This window comes from Rhinolophus sinicus, chromosome 14 (genome assembly GCF_057876585.1).
Source record: "Rhinolophus sinicus isolate RSI-liver-muscle chromosome 14, RSI-T2T, whole genome shotgun sequence".
Taxonomy (NCBI): Eukaryota; Metazoa; Chordata; class Mammalia; order Chiroptera; family Rhinolophidae; genus Rhinolophus; species Rhinolophus sinicus.
In genome coordinates, this window is record NC_142514.1 from 27,234,683 (window position 1) to 27,248,787 (window position 14,105).

Consider the following 14,105-nt stretch of genomic DNA (forward strand, 5'->3'; position numbering starts at 1 on the left):
CAGTTGCCATTTATCATGGTGCTTTTGTTTTCATTTCCTTATAGTGAGCTCTGTTTGGCCTTTGGAGGCATCTGAGTGGCCCATCTTTGTACTTACCTATCCTGCCTGGTATCTGAGGAGTGATACAATGAAATCAGTATTTTAGGAAGATTAGTTAGTGCAAACCAGACTGAAGTGAGGAGCTGGGAGGCAGAAAGGAAATAAATTAGAAACTGTTGAAGGAATATTTGAGAGAACTTGGTCAGTAAATATTGGGTGAAAGATGAGGAAAAGGTAAAATACAACTTCACAGAGTTTCCTGCCTGAATGGCTGGGAAGATGGTACCTCCAACATAAGCAAGAAAGTGGGAGAAGTGCAAAGGGTGGTTGTGATCAATACCTTGCTACCTCTAGTATTTTGTGGGCTAGGGCCTTGAGTTAGCAATTCCATAAGCCTCCAGAATTCTGCTGGACATGCATTAGATGCTCAGGAAATTCCAGTTGAACTGAAACTTATCAAAGGTGGGGTATATCTAACGGGGGGGGGGGGGGGGGGGGGGGAATTGGAATGCTTGAGTGAAATCAGTAAGTTGTGGGACCTTAGGAATACTCTTCAGAGTGGGTGATTCTGGGGCTTTGGGGGCAGTTAACCCCTTTGGGCCAAACCTATGCAGATAATTTGGCAGGCAAAAATGGAGATAGGGTGGAAATGGTGTCGTTCCCTGGGAAAAGAATTAAAAAATCAAACAGACTGGATGGCAGGACTTTTCTTGAAACAACAAGCTCTTGGTTGGGGCATTAGTCGGGATTTTGGACAGTGAGCCTGGGAAAGTTGGAAGGGTGGACTTCTCTAAACGTTTTTAAGAGCACATCACTTAAAAGGAAAATAAATTTTCATCCCAAACCTCCAATAAATATTTATTAAATACAACAGCAGTGATGTTATGCACTTTATAAACCACACAAAAAGTAGAAATTAAGATTGGATAAAAAATAGAAATATTCTAGTATTTTCTTCCCATATGCCCAGTGTGTATCGTCACACCCAATGGTGCGCGCGCGTACACACACACACACACACACACACACACACACACACACACACACACACACACACGGCCCCGCTGTAGTCAAAGGGAAGCACTGGAGGTGCTGAAACAGGAGGGGCACTTTAACCAATCCGCAAACTGTTGAAGCTGAGACATCAAAGTACCGCGGCTGCCTCGTGCTTTCCACATTCCAGGAACCGTCTTGGTGCTTTACACATAACATTTAATCCCCAACGCAACCTTCCGCTGTAGGTACTATTATTATCTTTTAAAATCTTAAGATGAGGAAACTGAGGCACAGTGAGGTTAAACTTTCCCAGGGTCACACAGAAGTGGCGAAGCCATAATTTGAACCCACGCGGCGTGGGTCCACAGTCCATGAGATTAATAACCACTACTGGAGAGGCGGAGGGGACACTTTTTTCTCTCGTGTGGACTTGGTCACGTCCTTCACGAATCAAAGTTGTCGTGAGAGTGCTAGGTACAGTGCGAGGAGGCAACAGGAACTCACTAACGGCTGGGCCGCCTCTAACGCGGAGAAGAAGGTCAGTTTATCTACGGTCAATCCCTCCAGAGGTCAGCGCACACAGCCGCGCAAGCGCAGACCGATGGGTTTAGTTCCCTATGGTTTCCGGGGCGAGGCGGCAAAAGGAAGGTCTACTCCCGGCGTCGCGCTGCAAGTGTCGCGCTGCGGGCGTCCTTTGCGGCAAGTCTCCGTGTCGCAAGCAGATCATCCAGTAGCGGCGGCCAGCGAGGAGACTAGGGCACCGCGGCTGGACGGTAAGGCTTGCGTTTGACCGCGGGGCCATGTAGCTTAAGGAGCTTCCTTCCGAGATTTCTTTAACAGATTTCCTCTTGGATTGCTGGGCGTCCGTTCTGCCTGGCCCGAACTCTGGGCGTGTCTTCCGTTTTCCCAGGCCGCTTTGCCCGCACAGCCAATGTCACCGAAGCCTTGTAGCCCGCACCTCTCTCGGTTCTCTTTCCAGGCTAATTTAGATTTCTGCCAGCCTAATGCTTTGGCCTTCTGTTACTTAACCTGAAGCCCACGCTCCTTAACCCGGCTTTCAAGGCCCTGCGTGATTTCGGCCCTGCCCACAGCTTCAGCTCATTTCGTTCTTCCCGACATGCACTCTGCGCTCCAGCCAAGTCTGGGTCATTGTCCCCCAGACGTACCCAGCACCTCCTGCTGTAACTCGTGCTGTGCCCTACTGGGCAAATACTTTGCCTACTGGGCAAATTTAACCCATCTTAAAAGGCATTTTCAAGTTTCCTGGGCAGAGTTGGTGTTTCCTCCTTTGAGCTCTTCAACCCCGTCGTGTTCCTTCCTTCGGGTTCCTAATTCGCTGTGTATCTTTAGTCTGGTACTTTGCAACTGCTTCTTTCTCCCCATTCCAGTGCCTGGAACGTTACTACTCAGTAAATGACTGAACGAATGATAGAAATTTTAAAAGTGAAATTTACCTGTAAATCTACCATTCATACGTAACTATTGGCATTTTTTGTGTGCTTCCTCCCAGTCTTTTGCAGTTTTTCTTTACTTTTGTAGTCCTTTTCTTCATGTGACATTAAAATATATATTATCCTTTTTTCCCAATATCTATCATATTCTACAAAGTAGGTACTGGAGTTAACTGTCCATTGTTGCACGTTTAAGTTGTTTGAAATTAATTTTTTTCAATAATTACTGAATCCCTACCTGGTCCCTGCCCTCACATTGTTCAGTATGGGAGACATTCAAATAAACAGTCCATTACAGTGGAGCGCAAAATACTCCTATGGGAAGTTAAGAATGATGTGCTAACATAGAGGAGGGATGACTTCTCAGGAGAGGTGTCATCTAAGTGATATGGATAGAAATATGTAAAGAAATGTTTCTGTGCTTATGCTATTTTTGTTCTTTTCAGTTATTCAGATCTGTCTCTAAGAATTTGTATTATTGAGTCAAAACATAAACATTCTTTTTGACTTTTGATAAAAATGACTTTATCAATATAGAGAGGATTTTTATGCATTGTTTTTAAGTTCTGGTTCTCTTTTCCTTGGGTTTTGTGAAAGCACAAAATTGTTCCTCTACCATAAACTGGAAGAATCTACCTAATGAAAAAGTTTGGTGAGAAGAAATTCGGAGAATAATGTAAAATACCTTTCTAGAGGGCTAATTTTAATCATCTCATTTTTTTCTTGGAAATTTCTTATTTGACTGCACTTTTATGACATTATCTTTCTGATTTTCCATTTCAGCCATGCCTTTCTTTGATATACAGAAAAGGCTGGGTGTTGACTTAGACCGCTGGATGACAATCCAGAGTGCTGAGCAGCCCCACAAGCTTTCATCTCGGTGCCATGCTTTTGAAAAAGAATGGATAGAATGTTCACATGGAATTGGTGTTATCCGCGCAGAGAAAGAGTGCAAGATAGAGTATGATGATTTTGTAGAATGTCTGCTTCGACAGAAAACGGTGAGGAAGTGATGGAGACGGGAGCTGAATTACTTCCTTATTTCTTTGGGGCTACTTTTCAGTGTTTTTAATTGGTCATTGGGCAGTGACTTGCCCAATGTGAATTGGCAAGACTTGTGGTAAAACACCTCTAAGTAGGTACCAGGTCAAGGAAGTTAAATGCCTTTAGGTGTGAGGAGAACCTGTTGTTCCTGAGTGTTCTTCCTCATCTTCTCACATATTTTCCTTAGCATTGTACCTTGCTTTAGCCATCAGGTTAGAAATTACATATGTGTGTCTGTTTCTATTTTTGCAGTCGGCCATAAAGCAAAAAATATCAACCAGTCTGGGATGTTTGTCCTTGAAAATCTTTGGGTAAAAATCTTTCAGAGTCATGGAACCCTTTTGGGGGAGGATGTTAAAACCCTACAGGTCTATTTACATTGAACCTGATATAACAATCTTAGTTATTGACGAGATTAGATTGCTGTAGGCGAGTCTAACCAAAAATGTAAGGGGAAAAGAATGTTAAGAGCATGGTGTCTACCTCTTCAAGAGTTGAGTGAGTTGTGTAACATATGGGGCCCTATTCTCCCTTAGAGAAGACATTTTTCGGTGTGGGGTGTCGTTTTGCCTATTTCTCTGCACCAGATAAAACAAATAGAAATGTTTTTATTACTCCTAATTCCTTGGAGTTAAGGGAGACAATTTAGATTGTCAGTTAAATTTATCACAAAGTTATCTGTATCAAAATTAAATTTCTTATCTTTTAACATCTACTCTTGGCATTTGGATAAAGTGAAGCCAAACTTGGAAGGAATGAGAGGGTGCCAGGTAATACTTTTATATTGATTGCTACAGGAAGATTGACCACTAAGTGAGTAATACAGTATAATGTATGTCATAGGACAAGTCAGTCATGGTTGGCCACCCACCACCTATTTAGTTCACAACATGTCTTAACTTCTCTTCTTGTGAGCCCGTTATTCCTTGCTCAGATTAAGACTTTACTCATAATGGAAAATTCACACCAAGAGGAGGCAGTGTGAACTTTGGATTGGGAGTTAGGAGAGCTGGCTTTTGATGCCAGTTCTGCCACTACTAGTTTTGCGACTTTGGGCAAATCACTTCTTTGTCTTGGTTTCCTTATTTGGAAATATTAAGGAGTTGCTCCAAGGTCATTTCCTCATCCTGTGAACTTACGAATAGAAATGTTACTGTTTTAGAGGTCACTCTAAATGACTAGATAATTCTCCATAGGTGAGGAAGCTAGTGAAATCGGGGAATTAGAATCAACCGCCACTCTAAGTGCCTAGCATGTAATAATGTATTTATTTCTCACAACAGTCCTGTGAGATGTTTTACTATTATTTTCCCCATATACAATTATTATAAAAACTTAAGGCAAGGAAAAATTAATGCCATTGCCTAAGGTCTTATAGCTAGTAAGTGGTGGAACTGGGATTTGAACCTGGCAATGCTGGCTCCAGAGCCTGTGCATATATACCTATAATGTAACACTAAGTGGTGATTAGTTGTAGTTTGGAGAAAGATTTGATATATGGTGTTGTGATATCTCAACCATGACTAGTCCTCTGTTGGAAAACTCTTTTATAGAGAAAGGTTAAGGATGCAGTCTTTTAAAAATAATAAATGTTTATGTTAGTATTTAGGATACCTGGAGTTTTTCTACCGAAGTTATATCCTAATTCTTTAAGGTTAATGGAATATTTAACTGAATACACTAGCTCTTCATATTTTTGTGAAAACTTAGTCTTTCACTAAAAAAATGTTCATTGAATCACCTATTATATCAGGAACTGTTCTAGGTATCAGAAGTATACCAATAAGAAAAACAGCAAAAAGTTCCTGCCCTGATGGAATTTATATGGGTGCAGGGTGGGGTGCAGAAAATTAACAAGCAGGTTAAAAAATAGTGTGTCAGATGCTGATAAGTGCAGTGGGGAAAAGCAACAGGAAAAGGATAGGAAGGACGGGGCATGGGAGCTAAGTAGATGCTCTTTTAAACAGGGTGGTTAAAGAAGACTAGCGACAACACATTTGAGCAGAGACTTAAAGAAAGTGCGCCATGTGGCTACGAGGGAAGAATGTTCTGGGCAGAGGAAGCAGCAAGTGCAAAAGTCCCTGAGCTGGGGCAGAGAGAGCTAGGGGAAGGATGTTAAGACATAAAGTCAGAGAGGTAGGCCTTGTAAGTCCTTTTAAGGAGGGATTCTGTTTTTTCTCTTAGTAAGATGGGAAGCCATTGAGTTTTGAGCAGACGAATAATGCAATGAGCATTACTAAGTATATTTTCTGTGTCACAGAATCCATGTGGATTATGGCTCTCAGTCTCCTTGTATCGTGGCTTTTATTTGCTGGGAATGTCCTTCCTGAGAAGTGGCAGAACTCAGGGCTCAACAGTGACTAGTAGCTGAGCACATATCAGGTCATTACTATGTTTCCCCGAAAATAAGACCTAGCCGGATAATCAGCTGTAATGCGTCTTTTGGAGCAAAAATTAATATAAGACCCGGTCTTATATTACATTATATTATATAAGACCGGGTCTTATAATAAAATAAGACACATTAGAGTTTGTTGTCCGGCCACGTCTTATTTCCGGGGAAACAATGGTATTTCAGTGTGGTAAAAGAGAACTTACATTGGCTATTTCTGCTTCATTCATACCAGTGAACAGTCACGAGGAGTATATACGCTGTGAGATGATCTCAACTTTTAATATTTTCAAAGATTTTAGTATGCACAAGTATGCCTCTTAAAGGTTTTTAGCCTGTATCTTTTTGTTACTGTTTTTGTAAATACTTGTATTCCTATATATAATTGGAACATTTTAGTTATTACATTTCAAGGAGATATTATATACACCAGAAGTTTATTTGTTAAAAGCTTGGGAAGTGATTTCAAGTTAATTCTTTAAAGACGAGCTTCATCTCAGAGGCCCTCTAAGATGAAAAGCTTCTACAGTTTAAAAATGAAAGCGGTTTTCCTTCAGTTCCTCCAGCTCTCACTTTCTGGTGCATATCTCCCCCTAGTTAAAATACTTTTCTCCTTTGGCAGATGAAACGTCTTAGTGCCATCATGAGGCAGCGGGATAAGCTAATAAAGGAGGGGAAGTATACGCCTCCCTCCCACCACGTGGGCAAGGAGGATCCCAGACCCTGAACAGACCTGCTGCTGGCGGCTGGCGGCTGGAGGCTGATTTCACGTCTGTTCTTCTCCACTGGAAAAGTAATGTACGGACAAACTCTTTGTGAAAGTGTCTGACAATAAAGGATTGTTCCATCCTATTTGTTCTATGTTCTCTTGGATCATGCTTTTCTGTGATGAGATTGCAACTTATTTTTTCAGTTTGGAAAAATGCCTGTACCTAAGCCTTAAAAATTAGCATCTAGGGAATAATAAGCAGCATTTAATGAATGCTTAATGTATATGAGGTGCTTTAAATATGGGAACTCATTTAAGAAGGTGCAGTATTTTTTAATGCTTTGGTTTTGGTTTATTTTCCATAAAACACAGACTTGGGCTGGGAGGGAGAGGCAGCAAAGAGAGTGGTTGTGTGTTTACTATAAGGTCTGTGAAATCGAAAGCTAAAAAATGCCAAGTTTGGGTAATTTAATTTTGAAGAAGCAATGCCATTGTTTCAATTTGCTATCTTATGTCTGGTATAATAGTACTTCTAGTTGATATGTTTAGAAACACTTTTTTAAAAGAAAAATCCAGATATAGAAGGAAAGTCATGAACCTTAGAAAATTAATGTGTTGAGAATATAATTGAAACCTCAGATACTCTGCAGCATTTTTTTTCCAACTTTTTTTTTTTAAGAATTTATTGGGGAAAAGTGTTTTTTTTTCCCAGGACCCATCAGCTCCAAGTCAAGTTGTTGTCCTTTCAGTCTTAGTTGCAGAGGACACAGCTCAGCTCCAAGTCCAGTCGCTGTTTTCAATCCAGTTGCGGGGGCGGGGGGGGGGTAATGGGGGGCGCAGCCCTCTATTCCTTGCGGGAGTTGAACCAACCAGCAACCTTGTTATTGAGAGCACGTGCTCTAACCAGCTGGCCGCCCTTTCCAACTTTTTTTTTTTTTTTTTTGGTAAGAGTTTATTGGGGAAGGGGAACAGGACTTTATTGGGGAACAGTGTGTACTTCCAGGACTTTTTCCCAAGTCAAGTTGTTGTCCTTTCAGTCTTAGTTGTGGAGGGTGCCATTCAGCTTCAAGTTATTGTCCTCTCAGTCTTAGTTGTGGAGGGCGCAGCTCAGCTCCAGGTCCAGTTGCCGTTGCTAGTTGCAGGGGGCGCAGCCCACCATCCCTTGCGGGAGTCGAACCAGCAACCTTGTGGTTGAGAGGACGCGCTCCAACCAACTGAGCCATCCGGGAGGCAGCTCAGCTCAAGGTGCCGTGTTCAGTCTTAGTTGCAGGGGGCGCTGCCCACCATCCCTTGCGGGACTCGAGGAGTTGAACCAGCAACCTTGTGGTTGAGAGCCCACTGGCCCATGTGGGAATGGAACCAGCAGCCTTCGGAGTTAGGAGCATGGAGCTCTAACCGCCTGAGCCACTGGGCTGGCCCCTCCAACTTTTTTTGTGGTAAAATATACATAACAAAATTTACCATCTTAACCACATTTAAGTATCTGGTTCAGTGGCATTAAGTACATTTACACTGTTGTGCAACCATCACCATCTCCAGAACTCTTTTTTAACTTGGAAAATTGAAACAATACCCATCAAATAACTCCCCTTCCTCCCCTATCCCTTGCCCCTGGCAACCACTATTCCGCTTTTTATCTCTCTGATTTGGATTACTTTAAGTACCTCATGTGAGTGGAATCATAGAGCATTTCTCTTTTTGTGACTGGCTTATTTCATTTAGCATAATGTTCTCAACATTCGTCTATGTTGTAACATCTGTATGTATATACTACATTTTGCTTCTCCATTCATCTGTTGATGTACACTGGAGTTTCCATGTTTTAGCTATTGTGAATAATGCTTCTATGAATATGGGTGTACAAATATCTCTGAGACCCTGCATTTAATTCTTTTGTGTGTATACCCAGAAGTGGAATTGCCTGATAATAAGGTAATTCTATTTTTAGTTTTTTGAGGAATTGATAAACTGTTTTCCATAGTGACTACACCATTTTACATTCCCACCAATAGTGCACAAGTGTTCCAATTTCTCCACATCCTTGCCAACACTTGTTATTTTCTGTTTTCTTATAGTAGCCATGTAAGTGAGATGGTATATCATTGTAGTATTGAGTTGCATTTCCCTAACTATTAGTGATACTACATCTTTTCATGTGTTTATTGGCCATTTGCTTAGTTTGGATAAATGTCTATTCAAGTCCTTTGCCCAATTTTGAATTAAGTTTAGTTGTTTTAGGAGTTCTCTATATATTTGGGATATTGATTCCTTATCATATAGTCATATGATGCATAACGATGTTTCAGTCAACAACAGACCACGTATACAATGGTGGTCTCATAAGATTATAATAGAGCCGAAAAATTGCTATCACCTACCATGTTTCCCTGAAAATAAGACCGGGTCTTATCTTAATTTTTGCTCCAAAAGATGCATTAGGGCTTATGTTCAGGGGATGTCATCCTAAAAAATCATGCTGGGGCTTATTTTCTGGTTAGGTCTTATTTTCGGGAAAACACGGTAGTGACCATCGAAACAGCACAACGCATTACTTGTGTTTGTGGTGATGCTGGTGTAAACAAACCTACTGCATTGCCAGTCATAGAAAAGTATAGCACGTACAATTATACAGGGTACATAATACTTGGTAATAAATGACTTATTTATGTATTTATCATTTTTTTATAGTATCCTCTTTCTACTTCTAAAAAAATGTATGCTATAAAATAGTTTGCATGTTACTCTGGCAGCAGCCTCATACATCTCATTTTTACTGCATCTCCTGATTGCATCATTTTCTCATGCTTGATTTAATCTCATGTTGTTTTATAGATTTAGTGTAGCCTAAGTGTACAGTGTTTATACTGCAGCATTGTACAGTAATGTCCCAGGCCTTCACATTCACTCACCGCTCATTGACTCACCCAGAGCAATTTCCAGTCCGGAAGCTCCATTCGTGGTAAGTACCCTATACAGATGTACCATTTTTTTATCTTTTATACCATATTTTACTGTAACTTTTCTATGTTTAGGTAGGTTTAGATACACAAATACTTAACCATTGTGTTACAATTGTCTACAGTATTCAGTACAGTAACATGCAGTACAGATTTGCAACCTATGAGCAATAGGCTGTACCGTATAGCATAGGTATGCAATAGGCTGTACCTTCTGTGTTTGTATAAGTATACTCTGTGACGTTTGCACAATGACAAAATCACCTAATGATGCATGTCTCAGAACATACCCTCATTGTTAAGTGGTGCATGATGTATATGATTTGCAAGTATTTTCTCCCATTCTGTGCATTGCCTTTTTACTCTGCCGATAGTGTCCTTTGATGCAGGAAAAATTATAATTTTTCATGAAATCCAATTTGTCCTTTTTTTGGTTGTTGCCTTTTATGTCATATCCAAGAAATCATTGCCAAATCCAGTGTTGTAAAGCTTTGAGCCCTATGTTTTCTAAATTTTATAATTTTAGGTCATGGATCCATTTTTAGTTGGTTGTTTTTTGTTTTTTTTTAATAGTGTTAGCTAAGGGTCCGACTTCATTCTTTTGCTTGTGGATTTCCAGGGTTTGCAGCACCATTTGTTGAAAAGACTGTTTTCCTCATGAAATAGCCTTAGAATGCTTGTCAAAAATCATTTGGCCATATGTGTAAAGGTTTATTTCTGTAGTGTATTTTATTCTGTTGGTCCATGTATCTGTCTTTATGCCAGTTCCACACAGTTTTGATTACTGTAGCTTTGTAGTAAGTTTTAAAATCAAGAAGTGTGAGTCTTCCAGCTTTGTTCTTCTTTTCAGGACTGTTTTGGCTATTCAGGGTCCCTTGAAATTCTATATGAATTTTAGGATGGGTATTTCTATTCAAAAAACATTGGGACTTTGATAGGGATTGAATCGAATCTGTAGATCACTTTGGGTTATATTGACATCTTAATATGTCATTCAAGCCCTGAAAATGGAATAGCTTTCATTTGTGTCTTTAATTTCTTTCAGCAGTGTTTCATAAGTTTTGTTGTATAAGTCTTTCACCTTCTTGGTTAGGTTAATTCCTTAGTTTTTGTTGTTGTTTTGGTTTTGGATGCTGTTTTAAATGGAATTGTTTTTGTAATTTCCTTTTCAGACTGTTTATTGTTAGTCTTGCAGCAGTTTGAGTCATAAATGTCAACAGTAAGGCTTGACTATAAGGTTCTTAAAAGGAAAAATACATTGTGTCCTAATCTCAAAATTGGAAATATAGGATTTGGCATTTGAGCAGGGTCCTACTTATTACTTGTATTAAAGAGCAAATCTTAAGCCAAGCAACATTTTCTTAAACAAATTGCTAATCAATCGCAATGAACAAGCCAGCTGGAGTCCTTCCAGAAAGATCCAGTACTGTGGCCCCGTGTTAGGTCGTTTATTGTGTTCTATACACACAAACTTTTCTGAATTTTTTAGTCCCAATGGCTTTAAGTGCATACATTAGTTTTGGAAAATCAGTGGCCAATTGAAAATGCCAGAGAGGAAAGCAGTATATTAATAAGGCTTAAAATCGGTACATGTCCTTTCATTCAAAGATATCTTTATTCCTGAGCTCGGGGTTGTAGAATGAAGGGAGAGCAAATTCCATTAGATTATATTTACCTAAAGGTGAAAATGAGTGATAGAGAACACTTACTGTGTTTGTTGGAAAGCATTGCCTTGATGTCCTTATAGGATATCAAAAGCCTCATTTACATCAGATACCCATAAATACCTGTGGGACAAAACTGCCTCTTATCTTTGTATATGTGGTCCTTTGTGCCTTAATTATATTGTTTGTTTCGGGTGTTGGTTGGTTTTTTGTTTTTGTTTTTGTTTTTTGAGAAAGTAGGATAGCAACGTTATGAGCTAGTGAAAGCAAGGAGCCAGCTCCAAGACCACTGTTCTTTAAGCAGTTTGAATAAGAACAAACAGGGTTAGGACTGTCTCTTTTTGACCAACTAGGTGGTACAGACTAGAACTAAAGTTGGGGGACAGGAGGGTCAGAAAGCTGTGAGATTCTTTACAATTGATGATTAAACACTCTGAGAGGGCAAGTTACTTACTCCTTCAAAATAGTATCACCTGTTATCCTTGCCCGTTCCTTCCACGCACTCTGGTAAATGGGAATCAGAACGTCTTTGGTGCTTTTTAATCCTGACACAAGGGAGACCACTGAGTACTTTAGGAACTGTGTTTAAATTTTTCATTTAATTTTTTTGAATAGGTAATTTATGTGGTTCAAAGGTACAAAGGATATATACTGAAAAATCTCCCCCAGTCATCCAGTTACCCTCTCCATAGACAACCAGTGTTTTGAGTATCCTAGAGATAATCTGTACCTATAGACACATACACACACTTTTTTTAAAAAACAAATGATAGCAAATTACGCACGTAATTCCTATGTTTTGCTTTCTTCCCTTAAAGTATTTTCAAGAAAGTCCCATCAGGCACATGGTCCAATTGGAACCAATGAATAAGATTTGCTTAGAATCCTGAAAGAGAGGAGGGAGGTGTCTTCTGTATTTAATGCTGAGAAGGTTTAAGTTCTATAGCTGCTTACGCCATTTTTATTCATTCGACAAACATTTATAAGCACCCACTTTACTACAAGAAGAGAAATGTAAAGGTATACCACTCAACAGATGAAAAGGAGCAGCCAAGTTGGGAGAGAAAGAAAAACTGCTTCCTGGTAAAGTGAGCCTCTGCATCAAGTCCTTCATGAAATTAACCCTATCCTTGGATTTTGAAATTGTATGAGCCAATAAATTTTCTTTTTTGTCTAAGCCAGTGTTGTTGGATTTTCATCACTTGCAATGAAAAGAGGCCCAATTAAATAGCAAATACATCAAAATTGCCTCATTTTACACTTTAGGAAATGGAGGCTCAGAAGGGTGAAGTATCAAATATCTGAACGTACTAGAAGCAGGATTTGAATCTAGGTCTAGACTTTCATTTCTAACTATATAGAAGGACTTGAGAGCCTTTTGCTAATGTAAGAAAATCCTGGACAAAACGATGCATAATTTTCTATGGGGCTAACAAAAAATGGTATATGCAAGGAAGCCTTGAACTCAGGAAGAATTTACAGGTGACAACTGGTCAGCTTCCAATCTGGGGGGGTGGACTCCTCGTGTGGGAATGGGTAGAGGCCTGCCATAGATGGGGAGATATTGCAGGGCGAAGTGGAAATCAGCTGAGTCTAAGACAACAGTGTGAAATGGGAGGACACCTTGGAATCTGAACATCAAACAAAAACAAATCACCTGGCTCAACAATTCTTGGGTCGGCCTGGTGGCTCAGGCGGTTGGAGCTCCGTGCTCCTACTCCGAAGGCTGCTGGTTCAATTCCCACATGGGCCAGTGGGCTGTCAACCACAAGGTTGCCAGTTTGATTCCTCGAGTCCCGCAAGGGATGGTGGGCTCTGCCCCCTGCAACTAAGATTGAACATGGCACCTTGAGCTGAGCTGCCTCCCCGTTGGCTCAGTTGGTTGGAGCGCGTCCTCTCAACCACAAGGTTGCCGGTTCAACTCCCGCAAGGGATGGTGGGCTGCGCCCCCTGCAACTAGCAACGGCAACTGGATCTGGAGCTGAGCTGCGCCCTATACAGCTAAGACTGAAAGGACAACAACTTGAAGCTGAACGGCACCCTCCACAACTAAGATTGAAAGGACAACAACTTGGAAAAAAGTCCTGGAAGTACACACTGTTCCCCAATAAAGTCCTGTTCCCCTTCCCCCAATAAAATCTTTAAAAAAAAATAAAAATAAGAAAATAAAACAATTCTGCCCTCACCCCTTCTGCTTCTCCCCAAATTTTGCTGAGAAGATAGTAGAGAAGAGGCTGATAAGCGTTAAGTAATGTAGTTGTGCACATTCTCAGGGGTGATTACATTCTGGGGCCCTGTCAGAGTTCACGCCAACGGTGAACCCAAAATATCTAGAAGTGCAACCATCCCTTTCCAGCACCAATTCTGACAAGATCAAGAAGATAGCATCTAGAAGTTTTGGATGTGGGTTAATCACAGGTGAAATCAGTCAGCCTCAACCATACTCTAAGAGGAATCTGAATGATCAGTCTCTAATATAGGAAAGGTTTTCTACTTTTTAGGAAATAATCATGACAACTATTATACTATATTTGTTTCTGTTCTTTCATACACAGTATCAAATTATGAGACATGAAAAGAAGCAAGAAAATGTGACCCATAATTGAGAAAAAGTCAAGAGAACTTGTAAATATAAATTTATTATTGCTGAATTAAATGGGAATTCTAGAACTAAAAATTACAATGTCTGAAATAAGTTCATTGAATGGGCTTAACAGTAGAATGGACACTATAGAAGAAAGGATCAGTGGATATGACGACATCAATAAAAATGATTAAAACTAAAGCAGAGAGAGAAAAAAGATTGGTGAAAAAAAGCCCAGAGTATCAGTTACCCATGAAATAATATAAAGC

At 40.2% G+C, this 14,105-nt stretch overlaps 1 protein-coding gene across 1 annotated transcript; it reads left to right on the forward strand.

Moving 5' to 3' along the window:
• Positions 1–1,650: 1,650 nt before the first annotated feature.
• Positions 1,651–6,774, forward strand: NDUFS5 (NADH:ubiquinone oxidoreductase subunit S5). Its single transcript, XM_019726587.3, has 3 exons — positions 1,651–1,808; positions 3,270–3,487; positions 6,545–6,774. Exons 2-3 carry the CDS (start codon positions 3,272–3,274, stop codon positions 6,647–6,649), a joined length of 321 nt encoding a protein of 106 aa, XP_019582146.3. The 5' UTR covers positions 1,651–1,808; positions 3,270–3,271; the 3' UTR covers positions 6,650–6,774.
• Positions 6,775–14,105: the final 7,331 nt, after the last annotated feature.